Source organism: Pleurodeles waltl, chromosome 2_1, assembly GCF_031143425.1.
Source record: "Pleurodeles waltl isolate 20211129_DDA chromosome 2_1, aPleWal1.hap1.20221129, whole genome shotgun sequence".
NCBI lineage: Eukaryota > Metazoa > Chordata > Amphibia > Caudata > Salamandridae > Pleurodeles > Pleurodeles waltl.
In genome coordinates, this window is record NC_090438.1 from 539,145,268 (window position 1) to 539,169,985 (window position 24,718).

Here is a 24,718-nt window from a genome sequence, read left to right on the forward strand (position 1 = left end):
AATAACGGCCCATCCCTGTGGTCGCGGAGCCCTACAGTATCTCAATGAGCCTTGCACACCAAAACCCTGGACCAACCAATATGGGCCGTCTACGCTCTGGAGCGGGAGCCAAACAACCATCACTTAAGAGTGGATCTCTGAACACTGACGGCAACAAGCTGGATGCATTGCTGGCGGCAGAGGAATGCTTCCGGCCTCATTGGATCAGGCCCGAACCTTGCGTGAGGGTAAGATTGACAAAGTGGCTAGTGATCTCACTGTGCTCCGCGCTGATCATCGTAAACTGGAAAACAAGACGCGTTCCCTGGAGAATTGCCTTGACGAAATCACCCCTCAGACGTCTCATCTGGAGACCTCCATGCGGAATGTACTGAGTAGACTGACAACGCTGGAGCACTGCACGGAAGGACACTGAAGGACGTTCCAGAAGGTACAATCTTTGTGTTGTGGGCCTCTCGGAGAGCGTGGAGGGCACGGTTGCGGTCGCCTATGCCGCAAATTGGCTTACAGTGCTTGTTCCTGAGGGCACCTTGACATCTTTCTTCTTGGAAGAGCGCGCCCACCGGGTCCTGACCAGAGCTAGACTACCGGGCACAGGGCCTTGCCCATTCCTTATCTGTCTGTTACACTTCGCGGACAGAGACAGCATTTTGTGCGAGGTGAGATCGCTCCCGACACTTCAAGTAGCTAATATGCAAGTCATGATATTCCCGGACTACACCGTCGCTATACAAAAGCAACAAGCATCTTTCCTGACGGAGAAGTGCCAACTCCGCGCCCTCCATCTATCATATTCCCTTCTCTTCCCTGCCAGGTTGTGCGTAGTGCACCATGGAAAAACTCACTTCTTCAACACTCCGAACGATGGTTGGGAGTGGTTGGATCCACAAGTCTGAGTGGCCAACAAGAGGCAACTGTAGAGAGTGCCATACGAGAAAACTCTCAATCACGCAGACGGAGAATTCACAAGCGACGTGGACCTCCTGTCCCCCGGATTCTTGTCATGCTCCCGACTTAGAGCAGATCATGCGGGAGCGCGGACAGGTGCTAAGGACAGCAGTGGCTATCAGTGAATCACCGACCACACCTGATCTAGAGCTGGAACTGTGCTCCCTCGCTGACTTATTTTCGGACACCGGCTCACTGGCTCTTCCTGTCGTATCACCACAAACTGCGAACAACATCCTCTGAATAGCCTTGCCTAATGTGGTTGGACACTGCAGTCCACTGTCAGGAATGTGGTGATGTTGTACAGCTAGTTTTGTGAGAAGTGCAATGTTACATGATTTACTTGCCCCTCATGTAGACCGGTGGGGCATTGCTGTACCATGCTACTTTTCACAATTGCTTGGGCAGTTATAGCGAGCTTCCGCGCGACCTGCTTAGCACCATGCTGGATGCCATGTGACACATACATCCACCTCCCAAGAACTGAATATGTCCAGGGCCCCCACCTTTTTGGGCTCCCTGGTTGCCATCCAGCCACCTACCTTCACATCCTACCTGTTGTTAGTGGGTCTTTCCCACTCACACTGGTGACGCGAACAGGCAAGTGTTTTTAGTTTGGGTGAATACCAGGTGTCACTCCACTCTGATGGTATTGTACACTTTTATTGTTAAGATAGAAGTCATTCTGCACTGCTCAAGTTACGTTTTATTGGAGCTCAGGTTCCTCTTACTTTTGTCCCTCTCCTCTGCGCCATACCCAGCGGCTGCGTGAGTCTGACCCCCCCTGGGACCTGATGTCTAGAGCAGTTCTTACACACCACCCAGCATGTCCTCCACCAACATCCTGACATGGAATATGCACAGCATTCACACACCAGCGTGCAGATATTCCATACACTCATACTTTAGGAGACACTTAATTCATATTGCGCTCTTACAGGAAACCCACCTCATGCACCCAGAGGCTGCTCAGTTGCGTAGGCGCTGGTGAGGGCAGCTGTTTGCGACTAACTACTCTTCCTACACCAGGGGGGCCTGATCTGGATTCGCCCAGGCACTCCTGCGGGCAAATATCATACTACTGCGGGGTAGTATGATATTTTTGGGATCCACTTAGGCACCAAATGTGGACCAGGCTTCTTTTCTCAGCAGACTCCCTGGTCCTCACTCTAGATGGAGTGACCTACCCTGGCTGCTGGGTGGAGACTTTAATAGTGTCCTGGACCTCCGGATGGATCGCTCCTTTCCCCCGCTGCCTGTTGCACCCACATTAACCACTGCTCAGACTTAGCAACTGCTTGGGGGGAGCATGTATCCCTACTGGAAAGGTAAAGTATGCAGCGCATTCGGGCCGCACACACGCTGCGGCTGACAAGTCGGGTAGACTGTTGGCCTGGCTGATCCATTAGGACCAGGATCATGCCCATGTGATGGAGCTGTGCTCGGCGCTGGCTGCTCCATTCTCGAGGTGAGATACATGCCGAGTTCACTCCACACTACACTGGCTATGTCGCTCCTCTGTGGTAGCTACCTCGGCTGACTATAATGAATTCTTCTCCCTGAACACACTTCCCTGTCTGACGGATGAGCAGCGTGAGGAGCTGGATGCACCTCTAGCACTCCTTGAGATACAAGACAGTATCCGTGAGTTAACTATGAGCAAAACGACGGGCCCTGCTACCTTCATCAGAATTCTATAAGGCGTTCTCCTCTGCCATCAGCCCTCACCTTCTCGGCCTATACAAGGAGGCGCTAACAACCGCGACCCTGCCTGCATCACAGCGGGAGGCGCTGTTAGTATCGTTCCCCAAACCTGGTAAGGATCCACTGATGCTGGGCTCTTACAGACCCCTTGCAATGGTAAACACCAATTACAAAATTTTGGCCAAAACTCTGGCGTCGAGGTTAATGCCCCTAGTACCCCAACTGGTACATCAGGACCAAAAAGGATTTGTGCCGGACCATAAAAAGTCCTTGAATATCAGGTGCCTATTCAGGGTCATGCAGCACTCAACTCAGGACTGGCCCCAGGGGGGATGCCTAGTGCTTGACCTTGAAAAAGCCTTCAACTCCCTGGAGTGGCCCTATCTGTTGGCGGCATTGCGGCGCTTCGGACTTGGCCCCTACTTCCTGCACCTGACGAGACTGCTGTACACTCGACAACAGCTCAGAGTTCAGATTGGTGCATACATCTCTGACTCCGTTGAGGTGGGCAGAGGGACCAGGCAAGGTTGTCCCCTCTCTCCGTTATTATTCTCCCTGGCCATGGAGCCCTTGGAAGTCGAGCTTCGTCAGAGAAGGCTAGTCTGGGGCATCCCGTTTGGAGATGGCTTCCATATTGCTTCCTTATACGCAGATGACCTCCTCTTATATTTCAGGGACATTATGAACATCCCTGCTGACATTACGGATATCCTACAAAACCTTGCTGCACTTTCTGGCCTGAGGGTCAATTGGGCGAAGTCATGTCTTTTTCCTTTCGCACCTGACTCACCCGACCCGGGTCTCTGCTTGTCCGGAGTGCCTACTTCTTGTCAGCCTACCTTGTTTCATTACCTGGGCATTAACATATTTCATACGTACGATTACTTGCATGATGGTAACCTTAAACGGGTGGTGACCTCCATTAGAACCCAGATGACGTTCTGGCAAAATCTGCCCCTCCCAGTGATGGGTAGAATAGCCCTCCTAAAAATGGTAGTTCTCCCCCGGCTTCTCTATTATTTCACTAATTTACCATAATATGTTCCGACTAAATTCTTTTGGGAGCTGGAGACTAGAACCAGAGAATTTCTTTGGGGTAAGGGCTTCTGTAGAGTGTCACTGCGTAAGATGTACTTGCCCCTGGATAGGAGAGGCTTGGCAGTTTTGAATATGGAGCAATACTATCTGGCCTCCCAGCTTCAATGGGTGGCGCAATGGCTAGGTGGCGGTCAACACAGCGACTAAAGCGCCGCCCTGGACAACGCCCAAAATCTTACACCTCTTTCACCCTCTTACAAAAGCAAAGCAGCCTGAAGCGCCCTTGCTGGGCGTAGCACATCAATGCTACCGCAGGAGCCTCTGTCTCACACGCTCCAGTACCCCCAGCATACCTGCACGTTGCTGGGCATGCCACGTGGGTTGACACACTAGCAGCACTGAGCTGAGACTCTGGCGTGCGGTAGTGATCCACACATTAGGCGACCTTTACGAAGAGGGCAAACTCATTCCATTCCCCACGCTAGTGGCTGAAACGGGTCTGTCCACGGGACAGTTCTTGCTGCACAGCTGCCCGATAGCAATGTTGAAGAGGCACTGGGGGGACATAACAACTGAACTGCCAATACACCTACTACTGCAGTATATGCACCTCATGAGGAAAGGTAGACACCTAGTGCGATGGCCTACTGATGCCCTCAACTCACACACAGCTCATAATTATGCTGCGCTGCGTACCAGATGGGAGGCAGATTTGACTGGGTCTTGTTCTGACACAACATGGGCTGCAATACTGTCTAGTCACACTAACAACCCCTGTAACTCTAGGTTCTGCCTCATCCAGTTTTACATTGTTCACAGGGCCTATCTCACGCCAGCCATCCTAAACAAATACTACCAGCAGTTAAATGCCGCAGGTCCCCGTTGCGCGTTGGCGGGATCAGACTTGCTTCACATGCTTTGGTCCTGTCCCTCTTTTAGTGCCTACTGGTGTGGCATAGCAACACGACTGTTGAACTGCACGTCATGCCCATTCCTGTCCACATGGGAAGCTTGTCCACTGGGGCCACACCCCAGGGCCAAGAGACAGAAAGCCTTGTCAAGATTTATTGACCTTGGGCTCCTAGCCGCTAGGTGTCTCATTACCAGGGGTTGGAAAGCCACATTCCCACCTACATTAACGGCATGGTAGAACTCCTTTGTGGTGTGGGCGGAGGTGGAGGGAGTGGTGCTGCATAGGGAGGACAACCTGGACCTCCAGAAATACCGCTTGGCCATTAGTTGAAATGCGATGCTTGACAAACTAAGGGAGATGAGGCAATCATCAAACCTGGGTACCACTGCGGCCATTGATGCATAGCCATCCACAGGTTGACATGTCAATATGTAGGGTCTGAATGCTGTACTCATTAAAATGCCTGCGCGTCACCTTCATTCTGGCTTTTGACATGGGGGGAGGGGGTAGAGATGTACCTCCCCCAAGTAGACAGAAATAGATGATAGGTGCATGGGGTATGCTTGGGCTGGGTGGGGGTTGGGGGCGCTCGTAACAGACTCCAAGTTGTTGTCTGTTATTTGTTATCACTCTGTTACTGTACTATAGTTATGAATCTCCATCTTGAAGCACATTTGAACAGTGAAGCCGCTTCAAATACATATGTCCTCCATGTCATTTTGTATTGTACTGTGACTTTGCATTTAAGGCTAAAACAATAAAAAGATTCAAGCAATACACAAGGAATGCCCAAGCAAACACCTCTTATAAGCCAAAATAAGAGCACAGAAGACCTGTCATATATAAAGAAAGGAAACAAATTGTAATCATTGAACACCCTTCCTTGCATAGTTATGCTCTCGTCCTGACTGAACACAAATCTTTTCAATCAATATTTCACAACTGTGACCTCTTCATTATAGAAACATGGAACCTCTAATAAATGAAGAGTCAAAGACAACTCAGACCCCTGTACCACATTCAGTTTATAGAGAGCAATAAATGTGTAGGGGGTAGCAAGAGAGGCTTGTTTGCAAGTATCTACTGCGGATACCACACCCCACTCTACCCTACAGGTAGCGTAATTGAATTAGGAATCTCTCTTCCACTGCCCTGATAGGCTAGAGAAACCACCTTCATCTTGCAAAGGTGAATGAAGACGGCTTTCTTCGGCTTTTTACTGGGCCAAAAGAAGCAGCGGCTGCCACAAATCTCAAGGGGAGGGGTAGGAGGAGGGATGGTGGTATGAGTGGATGAATACAAAAATATATAATAATTTTTTTAAAAGTACCTTTTTCCCATTGTTGCCGCCACCACCTCATGCCACATTGCTCCTCTGGTCTTCTTGTGGTGTCCCAGAATTTGCTGGGACACCAGCACAGGCTCCCCAGAAATCCTGGTGCTGCTTACATGCTAAACATAACATGTAAGCACTGTCAGGATTGGTCTGAGTGGCTCGGAGTGCCGCTCACACACAAGCCTGGATTGTGTGCTGTTTCTCCAGCCTGGCTGTATAACAGTCAGGCAGGAGAAACCTAAGTGGGCATGTGTGTTTGACTGGCCTGAGGCAGCCGGGCAAACACATATGTGCACTTAGTGCACTCTACCCTCCTCACCCCTCCCACCTCCCACAGCCCAGCCCCACCCCACCCTTAACACACTGATGGCTGAGCCAGTAGATAAAAGATAAAATGATAATTAAATATAGTTTTATCTTTCATCACTTGGCTTAGCCAGGGAGAGCAACGCTCCTTCGCCGTTGCCAAAAGAAAAAAAACAATACTATCTTGCTTTCTGCAGTCAGAAGATCGCCTTATATAGATTGTCACCAGGCTTGCTACATCTAGAGAGTGAGAGGATTCGAGTTGAGAAATTGTGTCATCATCTAAAGTCAGAGGGAACTTAAGAAGCAAGTCTACCCTTGCTCTGCCAGCACAAAAATGTCTCTGTAAGACCATCAAGTCAAGGTAAGTACAGCACATAACTTCATGAGATCCCTCCCATTGTCATACGCTTCTATTGGCAAAACCTATTTATAATGAAACAACTTTTGAAGATGAAACTAACATTTCAATACTTTATACGCACCCCTAATAGAGCAGAAAGTGCCCTAGCAGCCTTTCTGAAAAGCCCTTGAAGGGCACAAAAAGAAACAAGAAGTGAGATAATGTCAGAAGTGTTTATGGGAGTAACTCCCTTGACGTTATGGAAAGTGGAAAATGCTTTGGAATGGGTAAACAAGTGGCAATAATGCTGATCCAGTAGTCATTTTAGTAAGGAATGGGGTGAGTAAAGTAAGAGTAAGTGGGAGTAAGGAGGTAATGGTACATTTCACACTGCAAGATGAAGAATGGGCTTAAAAGTCGCAGAGTGTAAATGGCTAAAACATGCAGGACTGCAGAGGCTGGTCGGCTTGGCATATATGTCTTAAATTAGTTCACAGTAGCCAAAACTGTTCTAATGAAAAGGGAGGTTTCTTAAGCTGCCCTTGGTTGGCTAGGGCTTCCTAAATGTGACTTTCCTTGGATCCGAGGGATTCCCTCTTCTGGTAGACATTTCTTTTGTGTTTTTTTCCTGGCACTGGTGAGCGAAACTAGGGCTTTGCTGTGGCATCTCTCATACACCATGAGGTCTGCTCTGAAGTAAGATGACAGCTCTTTTGCTCTTTGTAGGTCTCTTGGGGCTGTTCATGCTCAATGAGGTATTTTATGTCAGGACAGCTCAATTTTAAGTGTAACTATTTAGGCCTTAGAAGCTGCACCTCTTCAGGAATTAATGTTTCAGGTTCCACTCGTTTGGACAGTGTGTAAGCTGCTACACATCCTGGATACCCATGCTCTTGAAATGCTAACATAAAGCCTATAATAAAGAGGTTAACAAAACTCAAGGGTGTGAAAAAGTCAAAGATCAAAGGCACCTCAAAGACACTTGGTGGCAACAGGCTGTTGAGTGCACATAGATTGCTTTCTGCCTTGCATAACCATTTTATGAACATTGCAGCTGTGTTGAGGCTATTTGAAGGGTATTACATTACACAAAATGGGGTAAATTCAGAAATATATCTAAATGGACATATATGCTTTGTTCTTATTTTGATGAAGTGTCACTCAGATTCTCACATATAATGATTTATCATGTCACACATAAGTGCATAGAAAACATGGAATCGCCACACATGGAGAACCTTAAAATGTCACCATTGTGTTCTTGTAATGTAAAAATTTCTTTGTGTTCACTCAAAGCATCAGTTCTAATACCTAAGCTATATATAATAACAGTCTTTGCCTGCCTGTTCTAGAGACAACGAAGAACAATTTCAACAAATGGAATTTTTAGGTTTCTACATCTGCTGAATTTTCAATTCAAAAAGGGATTTGATACACAACAATGAAGTCTTGATCAGCGTGAAATCACCTGATCAATGCAGCGTCACCTTTGAGCACCAGGTTCCACTTAAATAAATCAATTTTAGTACAATCACAACAAATTGTTATCATCCCTATCTCAACATGCAGTCAACAACATCTCACGACCTGCACCACAATTCATTGGCAGACAAGAATACCATAAATCAACTCCTATTTATCTATCCTGGGAGCTTAGACTACTTCTTAGTCTCATCTTCCTTGACAAAAAGTGCATAAACATCAGCTACTCATAAACACAATTTATAGGCTTCAATAATACATTGTGTACACATGCCTTAAAAAGCAGATTCTTTAAACAGATCCATAATGATCAATAACCAACAGTCAATTTCGATGCGTAACCCTATTGATACACCTCCGAATCTGCAACCGCCTCAGAAAAGCTCACTTCGCCAATCTTCAGGTTTGGGCTTTGGGTATTGGTACATGGGCATTTATCTATCTCAAGCACTTTTTAATTTCCTCAGTTCCTTTTTTACATTAAACTGGTCTCTGCTACCATCTTTTTGAGAGGGTGGGCTTTCTTACCAGCTCCAGAGATTATTGGGAACCTCAATCATTAGGTTTCTAATTGAATTCAGTAAGAAGTATGAAATCCCCGCACTCCACTGAGCCTAGGATGCAAGGTCTTTGGGGTAAGTACGAACAAGGAACTGCAGTCAACATGTTATCATCTTAAACATTATGGCATTCATAGAAGTCAATAATGACAGTTAGATTTCATTTTTAAGCTGAAATTTAAATATTTTAGTAATAATTCTTTATTAGCAGATCATTAGAAATTCAATACAATTACAGAACAAAACATGAAGTGCATTCCATAAAGTTTGTCCCTCTTCTATGCTAAATAAAATGTAAGTAAGCATCAACAGAACTCATAAAGAGCTCTAATCTCGAGAGGTGAAAGCATGAAAGCTATAACAGAACTTCGCATAAAGAGAGGTTAAAAAAACTCAGTTGTCTCAGAACAGCATGAATTCAGAGGCAATAATATAATAAATCTGAGATGCATCAGCAAAGTGTCTGAGTCAGAATGTATCTGAGCCGAAGTACTCTTAAGATAGTCTGCAAAAGGATCTCTCAAGCAATCAAGGAAAAGCACCCTCAAAGAGCCTACTAGGAGTCTGAGCCTCAGTCCTTCTCCCTATTTTGGGAACACACATGTGCAATGGCATGTGTGACTGTAGGTACACATGCTTTGCATAAGTCCACCATCTAGTGTTGGGTCCAGAAGGTTACAAGTTGTTTTTGTTCTGAGAATCTTTTTGAGTGAAAAGATCGAGTGACTTCACCTCTAGGTGATACTGCGCATGGGCATTGAGTCCTTTGTTAGATTGTTTTCTCTCCGCTGTCGGGTTCGTACATGTGTTCCTCTCGCTCCAGTATTTTTCGGCTCGGTCTATTCCTAACTGTTCTTTTCCGTCTTTCCCTCAGTGACGGTATTGTGATTTGATCGTGTCTTATCTGCCTAACATAGTCGATCCCAAGTCTGCTCCAGGAGTTGGCTCATCCCCCTTTGGGGCGCCAACGCCTATCTCGGGCCAACTCCTCCATGCATTGTCAGGATATGCAGGGGTAATGGGACAGACACCATCTCGGTTTTGCCCTCAATGCCATTTGAAATTCCCACACACCGATCAAGACCTGGTGTGTAACTTGTGTCTCTCCCTGGACGATAAAGAAGAAAGTTGCAATGCACGCTGATCCTTTTGATCCAAGAAGACACCCTGGGAATGAGAAGCATGTCATTTGGAGATGGTCTTGAAGACACCAGACGACACTCCTGATATTTTCGGGGAGGAACATGCGTAGGAGGACCTCGAACAGGAGGAGATCTCCATAGAAGATTGGGAGTCAGATGTCCAATCCGAAATTGAAAGCCAGCCTCTTACCTCACTGCAACTTGTGAGTACAGCTGCCCCGAATCCTCATACAAGGACTTTGAAGAAGCCCCAAGAGCAGGTCGTCGGACCGCCACTGCCTTCGGGCCATGGTCAGATCCAAAAGTTACCTTCGGATGCTCCAACTTGTGGATCTGCACCAAAAATAGCCGAGACCAAAACATCTTTGGCATCGACCTCTGGCTCCAGAACATCCCACACAGTCTAGGGACTGAGCAGACCCATCGATCCGAGCGTTTTGGCACCGAGCAAAAAGCCCACCACATCGGCTTCGGACCTGACAGCTTCGGCTTAACACAAGGTTTTGACACCGAAAACTTTGGAACCTGAGACTGTATCTTCCAAAGACTCCACTCACTCTTTGGAAGCAGCCTCATCAGTGGAGCCCATCTTAGAGATAATAGATGCTAATCAGCGCCAGTTCCATATTAAAAAAGGAACAGGAAGAATAATTGCTTCCCCCGTTCCAATCAAGAGGAAGCTTACTTTTCAAGAGGCCTTGGACACTGTTCCTCCACCTATAAAGGTCTCCAAAGACAAGGCTCTGCTTCAACCCCAACCTTCTCCACCACACTCTCCGGTGCTTCCATCTACCCCTTTACCACCTCCCCAATCACCTACACCTATTACTCAGCCACAATTTTCTCCACAAGGTTCACCACAACCTCATGGAGATGATTTAGGGGACATGCCACAGGACATTGACCCATGGGATTAATACGATCCCATTTTACCAAATGACCCTCATCTATATCCAGCATGCCCATCACCTCCTGAAGACTCAACATCATCTCAGCAGGTCATAGCATGGGCAGCTGCATACCACAATGTCCATATGCACAGTGACCCTATTGAAGAGGATATCCTCCTTGATACACTGACTACCACCCATAAAGAAAGTCAGTTTTTATCTATGCTACCCTGCATGCTTAGACATACCGCTGATAATTTTAAAGAACCTATAATATCTAGGGTTATCACACCAAGGGTAGATAAAAAAATATAAGGCGGCACCTACAGACCCTATATTTATACGTTCAGAAATCCCTCCTGACTCCATAGTAGTCAGCACAGTATGAAAATATGCTAACAGCCGCCAATCAATAGGAGATAAGCCTCCTCTGATAAGGAGAGCAAAACACTAGATGCATCAGGGTAGAGGGTGGCTGCACAAGCTACCAATCACAAGCATATCACCAACTCACATGCACTCTTAGCACGGTACTACAGGGCCCACTGGGATGAAATGGAGTATCTTCTCCAGTACCTTCCAGAGGAACATAGAAAAAGGGCACAGAAGATAGTTTTTGAGGGTCAGGCCAACTCAAAAAACTCCATCAGGTATGTAATTGATGCCGCAGACACCGCAGCACATGGTATTAATACCAGCATTATCATCAGGAAACATGCTTGGCTTAGATGTTTAGAGTTCAAGACAGAAATTCACCAGGCAGTTCTCAACATGCCCTTTGGCAGGGAACACTTGTTTGCTCAAGAGGTTGGCAACACCATAGAGAAGCTTAAAAAAGACTGACACAGCAAAGGCTATGGGGGCATTACTCACTTTACCGCAACAGGATAATCTTCGTCACCCTCAATTGAAGGGAGACTTCAAACCATCTGCTACTGAGCCTTCCACCTCTCAATGCAAGCAAGGCACCCATTTCTTTTCTAGAGGTTCCTTCAGAGGTTCATACAGAGGTGCAAACAACAAAGGCAGAGGAAAGGCATCCACCTTTATAGGATCTGCATCCACTGCATGCCAGTGACTACCTACACCTTCCACCGGCTCACACCTGTCCAGTAGAAGGAAGGCTAAAATATTTCTACCCACAATGGTCCAATATCACCACAAATCAGAGGGTTCCCTCAATTATCCAGCATGGTTACTTTCTGGAGCTCATTCTACTCCACCAAACATTCGCTCACGCACTTACAAACTCTCACAAGACCATCTTTTTCTTCTGAAAGAAGAGGTACAATCCCTTCTTCTCAAATGGGCTATAGAACCAGTTCCCATCTCATAGCAAGGGTTAGGAATATACTCCCTATTCTCCCTAATACCCAAGAAGGTTGGGCCATTCTAGATATCAGACCACTCAACTTCTATATTCTATCAGAGCATTTCCATGTGATCACTCTCCAAAATGTCATTCCATTGTTACAATAAGGTTACTTCAAAACTGCTTTTGATCTGAAGGACGCATACTTTCATATTCCCATTCATTCAGCACACTGAAAGTACCTCAGATTTGTCACTGAGGCGGAGCACTATCAATTCAAGGTTTTACCATTTGGGACAATATCCAACCCCAGGGTCTTCACAAAATGTCTACCAGTAGTTGCAGCATACCTCTGATGACAACACATCCATACCTTCCACCAGTACAAACCAACAATGTCAGCATCACACTCAAATAACAATACACCTCCTTCATATTCTGGGATTCACCATCAACTTTCTCAAATCTGATCTCCAGCCTTTACAGTTACAACATTACCTAGGGGTAATTCTCAAATTCTCAGTAAGGGCTAGCACATCCAACTCCAGCTCAAATCCAAACTTTCAAACTCTTATTTCCCAACTTCAGGAAAACCACACTTGAACAGTGAGAACAGTGATGCAACTACTAGGAATAATGGCCTCCTGCATTGCCATTGTTCCCCATGCCAGGCTACACATGTGTCCCTTACAGCAGTGTCTATCTCATCAGTGGTCCTGGTCACAGGGTCATCTCCAAGATCTAGTGTTGTTGACCGCCAGACTCACTGCTCTCTGCAATGGTAGAATTCTACCAACCTTTCCAAAGGGCGGCCCTTTCAGGACCCAGTGCCTCATAATATTCTCAGTACAGGTGCATCACAGACAGGTTGGGGAGCTCACCTCAACAACTTCACAATACGCTCAGACAATATGGAAATGGACATTTCACCGCCGCATTCACCTAGTGGCAGAATATCTCCCAGGAATTGACAACCAGTTTGCAGACCTCCTCGTCAGGATGCATCAACATATCCCCAAATGGGAACTCCGCCTACAAGTCCTTCACCAGCACTTTCAAAGGTTGGGAACACCACAAATAGATCTCTTTACCACCGCAGAAAATTCAAAATGCCAAAACTTTGCATCCAAATACCCACACCCTCAGTTCAAGGGCAATTCTCTATGGATGACTAAGGGGGTCATTCTGACCCCGGCGGGCGGCAGGTGCTGCCCGCCGGGCGGAGACCGCCAAAAGACTGCACCGCGGTCAAATGACCGCGGCGGTCATTCTGACTTTCCCGCTGGGCGGGCGGGCGACCGACAAAAGGCCGCCCACCCGCCCAGCGGGAAAGACCCAGCAACGATGAAGCCGGCTCCGAATGGAGCCGGCGGAGTTGCTGGGGTGCGACGGGTGCAGTGGCCAGTGGCATGGGCAGTGCAGGGGCCCCCAGGGGCCCCACGACACCCATTCCCGCCATCCTGTACCTGGCAGTAAAAACCGCCAGGAACGGGATGGCGGGAAGGGGGTCGGAATCCTTGCAGCGCCGCCATGGAGGATTCCCTGGGCCAGGGGTAAACCGGCGGGAAACCGCCGGTTCCCCTTTTCTGACCGCGGCTTTACCGCCGCGGTCAAAATGGCCCAGGAAGCACCGCCAGCCTGTTGACGGTGCTTCCGCGGTCGTTGGCCCTGGTGGTCCAAGACCGCCAGGGTCAGAATGACCCCCTAAGTCTGCGATATATGCTTATGCTTTTCTGCCTCATCCACTCATTCCATCTCTGGTTCACAAACTGAAACAACCTCACTTGCAGTGATCCTTGAAGCTCCCACATGGGCACATCAACCTTGGTTCACAACACTGCTGGATCTGTCCGTAGTTCCTCACGAGAAACTCCCCAACAGGACGGACCTTCACACTCAAAGTCAAGGTCAGATCAGACATCTACATCCCAAAATGCTCAACCTTGTGATATGGCACCTGAAGTCATAGAGTTTGGTTATTTAAATCTTACACCAAAATGCATTGAAATTCTTAAAGAGCCACGTAAACCTACAACTAGACACTGTTATGCTGCAAAATGGAAACGTTTTGTATGCTTCTGTCGACCTAAACACATTGACCTACTCAAAGCCTCGGTCGGCTATCTGCAGCATTTGCAAAATGCAAACTTAGCATACTCATCTATTCGTCTTCATTTAGCAGCTATAGCTGCTTACTTCCAAAACAGACAACAGGTCTCTTTATTTAATATCCCGGTTATCAAAGCCTTCGTGGAAGGTCTCAAAAGAGTCATTCCACCCACAGTTCCCCAACACCATCCTGGATCCTTAATGTTATACTTACTAGGCTCATGGGTCCCCCTTTTGAGCCTATACATGAAGGCCCTTTACAATTCCTTGCAGTGAAGGTAGCCTTTTTATTAGTTATCACTTCGCTAAGACTTGAACTCCAGGCTCTAACTTTAGAAGAACCATTCTTCTATTTACACAGAGACAGAGTAGTTCATCGAACAAACCCTAAATTCTTTCCAAAAGTAGTTTTCACAGTTCCACATTAACCAGTCAATTGAGTTACCAGTCTTTGTCCCACAACCAGACTCAGTTGCAGAGAGAGCTCTTCACACACTGGATGTTAAAAGGGCTCTTATGTATTATATTGACAGGATCATACACTTTAGAAAATCGAAACAACTTTTTGTAGCATTTTCAACGCCTCAGAAAGGTAACCCAATATCAAAACGTGGTATAGCCAGATGTTATGCCAAAGGCAAAAGTTAGTTACCTATTACCCCCAAAGCACATTCACCAGAAGGAAGGGTTCTTCTATGTCCTTTTTAGGTAACATCCTGATAGCAGATATATGTAAAGCTGCTTCTTGGTCTACAACACATATATTTACTAAACACTATTGTGTAGATGTTTTAGCACGTCAACAAGCCAATGTTGGCCAAGCAGTGCTCAGAACACTTTTTCAAGCAATTCCAACTCCTACAGACTAGCCACCGCTTAATTGGAGGGACTGCTTTTTACAGTCTATGCAAAGTATTTGTATCTACAGCCGCACATACCATCAAACAGAAAATGTTATTTACCCAGTACACATCTGTTTGTGGCATGTAGTGCTGTAGATTCACATGCGCCCTCCCTCCTCTCCGGACGCCTTTGGCCGTTGTAGTTGCATTCTTATATAAATATTGTATATATGTAAATACATTAACAACAAAGCGGCTCATTTGCTTGGCGCCGCGCTCCAATTACCGGTGCTCGTGCCGAGGGCAAGCCATACGCTCAAGTAGATATTTGAAAGAAGAAAGACATATGGCAGGGCACTCCAACAAGGACTTAGTATCAATTATTTATTATATGACTGTGAGCAAACGAACAACGCGTTTCGACCTACACGGTCTTTATCGAGTTCTCGATAAATACATTGTATAGACATCTCTTTTTCTTTACTCTCTATACACTCCTTACATCACCTGCCTGCGGGAAAACAACCTAACAAAGGACTTGATGCCCATGTGCAGTATTACCGAGAGGACGAGTCACTCTAGCTTGTGACTGAAAAAGATTCTTTGAATAAAAACAACTTGTTACATTCCGGACCCAACACTAGATGGCGGACTTATGCAAAGCTTGTGAATTTACAGGACTACATGCCATGAACAGATGTCTACTGGGTAAGTAACATTTTCCTTATGCAAATGTAACAAAAAGTAACAATAATTTGTAACACCCTGCAAGTCTTGTGGTGATATCTTTTTTCATGGACAAATAGCAAGTGATGTCTTCAAGGGAGCAGGGCAGCTTCTGTCGTTTTAGTGATCTTTAACAAAGACCGTTTTAAACATGGGATACAATATACTATAACTTGCAAAATAACTAACAATCAAGTATTTTCTCCCAGTGATTCTTCTATATAACACAAAACAAGTCAAGGTAAGTACAGCACATAACTTCATGAGATCACTCCCTTTCTCATACTCTTCTATTGACAAAACCTATTCATAAAAAAACAACTTTTGAAGATGAAGCTAACATTTCAATACTTTATTGTATTTTACGTAGGTTACATGGCTGAACTAGCACATACTCTACTCATTAAACTGTTTCAGGAAAGCATTCACGTCATAAAAATATATGTAATCATGACCAAGACACAGGTCAAGACAAATGAGATTAAGAAAAAAGAAAAGAATGTTGTTGTCAGTGGTTTAAACTAAATACACATCTCTGTGAAAGCTTCAAGTGCAAAGCCACGTTTAAATGCAGCACGTAGGTGATGCCTGCATGATATAGCATACAGGTTAATTATATAAAAATCTAGTTAATGAAAATGCATCCACAGCACTGTACCATCAATACAGCACAACAGTGTTGCACAGATCTGGACTAAACTACTACACCACTTCACAACACTACAGCACTGATACTGCATGGTATCACTATTTCATGCCTATATTTGAATGTTTTGTTGCATTAAACTCAGACATATTGGCTTGGCTAACGCTCGTTGACATTTAGTTAATATGCTGCATAGATGAGGAGTTAATGAGCGTGCCTGGGAAAAACTGCATGGAACTGCTCTTCCTCCCTCCAGACATCTAGAACCCCAAACAAGAACTTTCCAACTTCCACCTGATTATATAGTCTTGTAGCCCACTGCCAAGGACTATACCAGTTGTTAAAGGCCCTGAATCTGAAGATATAAGAATATTCCACCCACATAGGGTACAATGTTCTAAACTAAGAAAGGGAGAAACAGAAAGACCAGCATTGGAATGTTAGAGCAGAATGCTTATACCAGACTTATTGGCCCTGACCACTCCCAATACTTAACAAAGATGCCATATTTTACAAGTTCTGATTATCAGACAAGTCTCTGTAGCAAACTTTGGCAGTTAAATTCTACTTATAATCATTTGGACAATATAGATCTTCAAATTACATAGATGTGGAGGGAGCGATAGTAAATCTTTACAGTCCAAGATATACTTAACTTCACAATAAGTGGAGAAGCCTATCTACTTCAGAACCTTGTGCGTGGTTCATAAAATTCTCCATCTCTAGGGGGCCCCTATCTTGTCTAATCTTGCTCTTCCTTATCGACCCTACCGATCCCTACATTCAGCGGAGCTTAATCTGGTCCTAGTCCCTCGAGTTAGGAGAGCAAGAGCAGAAAGCCACCCTCTTTCCGGGCTAAGGTCCCTGCTCTTTGGAATTCATTACCTCTCCCCATCAGGAACACTGAGAATCATCTTATGTTCAGGAAAATTCTAAAGACATGGCTTTTTTCACTGTAGCATTTCTATGGTATGTTCCTCTCTGGCTTCCAGCAGATGCAGTACAATCTCGTGTTAGGCTCCTTTGCTTCAGCAGCTACACGCTTTATACATTTATATCATATTTAAACATAACCTATTTTGTTTTGTTAAGGTCTTTGCTACAACATTCTTGTGGAAAAATATTACTCTAGTCCACGTTCTGATGTGCAACTTGTACCTCACAATCCAGAGTCAAATCGGGCATTGACATTAATAGTAGCATTTGGACATGAGTGAAATTGATTATTGTACAGCGAAGGACTTTATATACAGCTCATGCAGTGATTTTACTTTTCTTTTATAAATCACATGTAGAGTTTCCACATATCAACGTGTAATTGAGAAGTGGCAGAAAGGAAAAAAAGTATTGTATAATATCTCTAAACTGCATTTTGAGAATAAACAACATGTGCTGGATGTATTTTTAACAATAAAGTGTGGTGTTAACGCATGTTTACTTTCTGTTTGTGTTCTTTATCCAGCTTCAAGGCACAAAGCCCTACACGTTTGGAGTCCATTAGGTGATAGAAGGGTTAAGGGTGTAATGTTTTCAAATAAGAGGTTCAAAGATAAGCTCCCACTGGGCCTATCTCACCAATGGAAGGGATGCTACTGGGGAAGAGGGAGGTAAAAACAATCGAAGGTCAATTTGCACACATTCAGTGTTTGCAAATGCAGGTAGCTTCAGTGCTGGGGCATACGGTAACGCCTTTCAGATTCGTTTGGCCTAGAATAAGGGTAACAGAGTTCCCTCTCAAAACAGTGGGGGTGAGGGGCGGGCTGTGTCTAAATAAATACCACTCCTGTTTCTGTTTTGGGAAGGATTTCTAGGGCATCCCTCTGACTAGTGGTATGGATAGAGTCCTTAATGATTGCTTGATTTGCTGGCTGAAAGTTACATAACTCCACTTTCTTTTAGGAAACCTAGCCCAATGTTAATCAGAAGCCTTTACACTCAGGTGTCATAGAATGACACCCCCTGATAGTGTAATGAATGCACACCCCTCGGAGATGTGGCCTTCAAGTGAATAACATACTCTAAAAATGATCTCGTCAATTAGTGCTGTAGCACAACTTCCTTTTGGTTACTTGCATCATCTATTCACACACCTGGAATTGCTTTGCCTCGCCTCAATTCCACCACATCTTATCCTAAGTCCCTTCTTATCCTTACTGCACACCTCTCACTTACTGGTTTTCATTCAAATCTTTTAATGCTTTCTTGCTTTTCTTTGTTACTGAACTTCTCCAGGTGGCACCACAAGTCTATTAAAGCGACCAATCTGATGGCAGATCAGGATCTTCTCTGTAAAGCAACATATCTTTCATCGAGGCAACTCTGCAACGTCATCTATGAAAGTGTTTAAAAAAATAGACCGAGGAATAAAGCTTGATGCATTCTATGCATTTCCATATTGTTCTTATTATGACCTCAAGACAAATATGCTTTGTCGCCAGTCAATCATTTATTTCACATACAAATTTAACACAGATTCTTATGCAAAGCAGTCACACCTTTCATCCGTTATTGAAGCAATTTGTTTTGTGGTGTGATAGAGAAATAATTTATTATTGAAAATAATAATAATTATTATTGTTATTGCTGTTGTTGTTTAAATTATTAATGTTGCTGTTCTCGTTGGTGGTAGTTATGGTGTTAAGTGTACCACTTGATAGTTACTTCCCTTATATCTCCTTATATTTGAACTGACCATTGATGTCTCTAGCGAACATCTAAGGAGTCTGGCAAGAGTGCCAAAATGTATCCACAAATCATTCCTAATTCTCTTATTCTTCTCCCTTTGTTCCCTTTCACTACACCCCTTTTCATTCCCTTTTTTGTTTGTTTTTTCTGTCCTCTCCCACAATGTCTATCCTGTCTCATTTCCTATATTATTTATTTTATTCCATGCATTTCAATTTGTTTGTTGCTCTGTAACTCTATATTCTGTTCATTTTCCCTCATCATGTAGTACTGTTTTTGCTAGTCCCATTTCAGTAACAACATTAACTGAGCTTTTTTCTCCTTCTTGAACCATCATGATGAGTGCCTTGAACTTCCCCGTTCGGCTGATAATAGGAATTGCCAGCTGAATCAGGAATTTTGAGGTGTGTGAAAATATCGCTTGTGAATTTGCTGCAGAATCTGGGTTTTCCCTCTATATTTTTGCCAAGTAGTTGCTGAAAAATATTCCCGGAATATTGCCCTGTAATATGAATAGTGTTTTAATAACAGTGAATTCACAAGTAATTTTCCATTCCACAGAGAATACCTTATACTATGGGATAAAGTGCTCTCCTGTCCTACATTATAAGGATATTGCAAATGCCAAAGGAGAGAAACGAGGCATGAGACTGATTTCTGTTATATGGTCATGGAATTCTGAGGTTACTTGCAATATCCTTTTAACATACCAGAGGGTATTTGATTCCTTAGACTAAATGGTCACAGCATTGCCTTCCCTTAAACCTCCTAAATCCTTGCTATTTCATGTTCATTGCAGACAAGAAGAATCTTATAGTGCAAAAGTAAACACACCAAAATGCATTTTGTAAGTTTTTGCAAAACGATACTAGAATCACTTTAATAAATCAGATTAAAAATGTTGTACCTCAGAATGAGTGGAAGCACACAGAGATTCTATTTTTCCTAAAATTACCTATAGAGCGGAAAAATAAACATAACGTCATAAAAATCTCTACAGTCACCTGGTGTCTTTCACTCAGGCAGCACTCATTTTGATGTCAGAAGTCAATTGTAATAACGTATTATAGTTGAGCAGCTTCAACATTTCTTGCAGGTCACTAAATACTCGAGTCACATGTAATAAGAGAATGCTTTTACAGGCCCTTTGCAGTATCCTACATTTTAATTATTTCACATCCTGAAATTACATATCCCTGTGGAATTTGTAATTTTGGGTGCAAAATTACGGATGCAGAACTACTACAGAATTTGGAATGGAGGCCTTAATGTTTTCTCTAACTCATTCATAACTATCTTTGACCTCTTCTTCATCACCTCCTTTGCTTTTACCGGTTCTGCTCCATTATCTCTGCATTCCTTACTTCCTGAGCCTTTAAGTTGTGAAATAAAATATTAATCCTTGACATAATTTGAAACAAATCCTTGCAGAAGTGTTTTCTAAATATACTTTGAATTTGGGTGCAAGGCTAGTCTATGCATTTTGTGCAACCAGTATATTTGCTAAATTACCAGATTCACGATTCTTGTGTAATTATACAAGATGTTCTTATTGGGCTTTTTTGTATTGCATGTTTTTCAGGACAACGATTTGCACCAAGATGGGAAGCGGCCAACATGTTTTGAAAGCCATTGATGTCAACATTGAAAGCGCATCCTCACCAAGTGACCGTTTTGATGCCTTTTGTATAAAGGATGAAGGTAAGCATTGTACATTATGACCATAACTACTTTTTATGTATTTCTTAATGTGTGTCTATACCTGTGGTGATAAACAGCTTGACAATATTTGTTGCAATGATAACACTACTGGCTACCAGTAATGGTGTCTAGGAATTTCATCACAGGCTAGGGGGGTTTCTCTGGGGTGTCTTGAGTTATGGCAATAATCTTGATTTATAGGGAAAGAATTATAGATGGAATTGATTAAAGTTGCAGGCTCTGATATGGATTCAGTAAAGCCAGATCCATACCATATAAAGATAAATGTATGGACCTGAATAGAACTCATCTCCAACAAATCATTTAGAGTTTGACCAAAGCAAAAGTGGCTAAGGTCTTGTCTGCCTCATTTACAGTGTATGCTATATAAAACTCAACTGGTCCTGAAGGGGGAATGATACTTAGAATTCTACAGTGGACACTGCACATTAACCCACACTATGAGCCATGGCGAATTGAATGTCTGGAGACCTAGTATTCAACCAGGTATAGAAAGAGGAAATGTCTCATACTGGACCCTTCCATAGTAAGAAAAAATAATCTATATAATACACCCGAAGGGGACTACAGGGGGGCATGAGGGGCAGAGGCAGAGGCTCTTACTATCAGGGGACTTTTCATATAGCGGTTGATAATGCAATAACCTATGTCATATCATAGACCTACAGAGCTCATTATTGGCAAAAGAATGGCTTTAAGAGCAATGCAAGAGTTGTTAATTTTTGCAAACATCATGCCTAGCCTCTTGCCTTGCATAGAAATGGCAGAATATATGCAATAACAAATTGTGCTGATCACGTACATCATGAATGGCAGGTATGGTTTGAAAGTTGTCCATAAACACTAGAAGCAATTAATTTCAAAGAAGTAATTCACCATTAAGGCAGACATGCAGTATGAATAATTAGGGCCTTGTAAAATGGAGATGCTTCATCAGCCAACTTTGTGGTCCCTCTGCCCCGTTTCATGATGGATAAACCACGGGGTTTCTGTTGATGGAGCCTCAGCCTTCTTCGTCATCAGGAACCTTAACTGAGCTTTCCATTTTACACTGGGATTTCCTCACACTTTTAGAGTGAGATGCCCAACAGAAGATTTTCATGCCTGTGACCATAATGTGAGGTTGCTAGCCTAAAGACCAGAGTCTATCTGTATTTATTATTATTATTGTATTTTTTTAGGAATTGATGTTGAGGTCTTCTGTAGCCTGACTCATCACACAAACATAGCAGAATTAGGATGGGATCACCGTAGCAAGGATCACCCAATATCACAAAGTATGTGTGCTGTGTCATTGTATAAGGATCTCTGGGTATGGGGTATTTGTTTGTGTATATGTGTGTGCATATCTCTCTCTATGCGTATGATTATGAGAATGAAAGATGTAGTGTATGTGTTTGTCGTATGCTATAGAGGATGAACAGTATTAATTTACAAATCCTTGTCCATGGTTAATGAAACACACACAGAAAAAGCAAAACCAAGGAGAAAAAAAAGTATTTCTCCTTGTTGAGCCTGTCTAACGCCACCCCTGGAGTGGCATTAGTTGTTGGCACTGCCTTAGGTTTATGATTTCTCGTAAATCTGGGGCAGTGTCAAAAGCAATGGGTGTTGCAATGAAATGCCCACAGCAACACCCATTGCATGCCCCTCTGCTGCAGAAAACTGAATTGAGGGCCCATATTTACAAGATGGCGTTAAGCCACGCAAAATAGCTTATCGCTGCCTGCCAAATGTGGAAAAGGGCACAGCACTCCCGGAGTGTCGCTGAAAGTGATGCTCCGGTGGCACTATGGGCTTATAAATAAGTCCCTAATTTCCTGATCTTTAGGAAGAATGAGGTCAATCTGAAGTCGAAGGAGATCCTCAGCAAGTACGTGTACTTCATTTTGTATCAGACTAGGAAAAGGCATGGAAGCAGAACCAGTCTCTTCCTCAAAAAATCTCAATTGTTAAAATAGAAACCACAAACAATGAAGCAATAGACCGTGTCTGTGAAGTCAAGGCTTAATTACAAAGTAAAAACAAGCAAGTTTGTCAGCACAATTTTTTAAGGTACCTCATACAGAATGCCTTCAGCATCAGCTGCCACTGGCAATCTAATCTCATCACTCCCTTCTATTGCCAACATTCCAGGCGTGGCTGAACATAAAAAGCAGAACCTCACACTTCTCCATCATTATAACAAAACCAAAAGGCAGATCCTAGTAAAACATAAACGTACAAAACCAAAGTCTGATTACAAAACACAACAATCAGGAAAAGGAAAAAAGATGAAATAATAAAGACACTACAGTTGTCTTCTTATAAATACATTAGTGTTTAGGAAAAAGGATGAAACCATAATGACAGTAAAATTGTTTTCTTATAAAGACATTGATGGTTAACAAAATCCTTCAAATAACAAGGAGATATTCATAATCTTTCTATTCCACTCATTTTTCTACCTGTAGCCACAACCATCTTTTCATCAGAACCAACAAGTTCCCTCTCTTTTGTTCTGATTTCATTCTTTGCCTATTTATTTGCACCCTCTTTTCCGGAGGGAGGTTACTTTTACCACCCAGTTTTAATTCCAAATTCGACCATCACTCATCTTCATGGCACATTTAAAGGCTTTTATCACCTTCATAGCCTTTGTGAATTTTGACCACTCTTGACATCTCACAGGAGCTTTCACCTTAACCCAGTAACCTAAACCTATCTCCACATTTGTCTCTTTTTTCCTTCTATTCATTTTTTGACATTCTTCGCTCATTCTTCTAAGTCCCTTTCATTTAACCCCTTAATCCACGTCATCCAACTAAACACATTTTAGTGCAGGGATACCTCCCCTTAAACTTCTCAAATGGAGATTTTCCTGTCATCGAGTGAGGTGTTATGACATACACCGTAATACGCTCTTGCAACATATCTCTCCAACTTAGATTACAGCCTTCGCCAACTGTATGCACTCTTTCAAAGTTTTATTCATTCAATCCACCATCCTGTTTGTCTCTGGGTGATAGATTGAGCTTTTCTTATGCATAATACCACACTGTAAAAAAACGGGTTACTGATTGGTGGAGGGGGACCTACCCAAGCAGGAACCACAGTTCTTGTCAAGGTGAAGTCACAAGCAAAGTCTAAATAAACCTGTGCTCAATCCTCTGGTAGCTTGATACAGAGGAGTCAGGCTTAACTCAGAGGGAATGTGTTAAGTATTTTTGCAATACATCAAACAGTAACATAGTGAAAACACACCTCAAAAGGATCCCATACCAGTTTAGCAAAACAGTGTAAAATATAATAAATATAACAAGACCAAAACAACAAAAATCCAATCAGTATATCTGGAGATATGCAATTTTAAAGATTTCAGTAAAAATAGGGCGATCAGGCACAAATACCAACTGTGGATACCTGGTTGTGCTGGATGGGACAAAGCCACAAGTGTAGGCCGACCATGTTGGAGTGCAGGTCGGCTATGGGGACCCAGTTAGGTTCACTGAACAAGAGTACCTTAAGTCCTGGCTGCAGAGCATTGCGAGGTCCTGTGCCGAGGATGTGTCATGCAGCCAAAGTGATGCATCGGTTCCAAGATGCTGTGTGCTACTATGTAAGGTGCTGCATCGTCGTCAAGGATCCTGTCAATGAGGGCTTGCGATGCGAAGTTCGGTGTCAAGGATGTATTGTGCAGTCAAGGAGATGCGCTAGCTCTGAAGAACTATGACACTGTGATGTGAGCACCTCATCGTGTGACGGCCTGCGTAAGGAACGTTTTGCACAGGTGGTTCCAAGGTCAATGCAGAGTCTTGTGCATCTGAAGAACCCTTGCAGCAGAGGCCATGCATCGTTTCTACTTGGAACTGAGCCACTCAGCAGAGGGATGCATCATTTCTGCTAGATCCACAGATGGCCTGACAGGGCACCTGAAAGACCGCTTCCTAAATTCCAGGACTGAAGTGGCACTACTTGGCAGGGTAGGAATCACAGATAGCAGAGTCTAGGTGATGGGTTTGAGGTTGTTGGAGC

General features: G+C 43.8%; 1 protein-coding gene across 1 annotated transcript in view; it reads left to right on the forward strand.

Moving 5' to 3' along the window:
• Nucleotides 1–24,718, forward strand: part of SUSD5 (sushi domain containing 5) — a 416,012-nt gene that overhangs the window by 145,595 nt on the left and 245,699 nt on the right. The window contains exon 3 of the mRNA XM_069214265.1: nt 20,565–20,683. Coding sequence (XP_069070366.1) covers nt 20,565–20,683 — 119 coding nt within the window. The remainder of the gene's footprint in view (nt 1–20,564; nt 20,684–24,718) is intronic.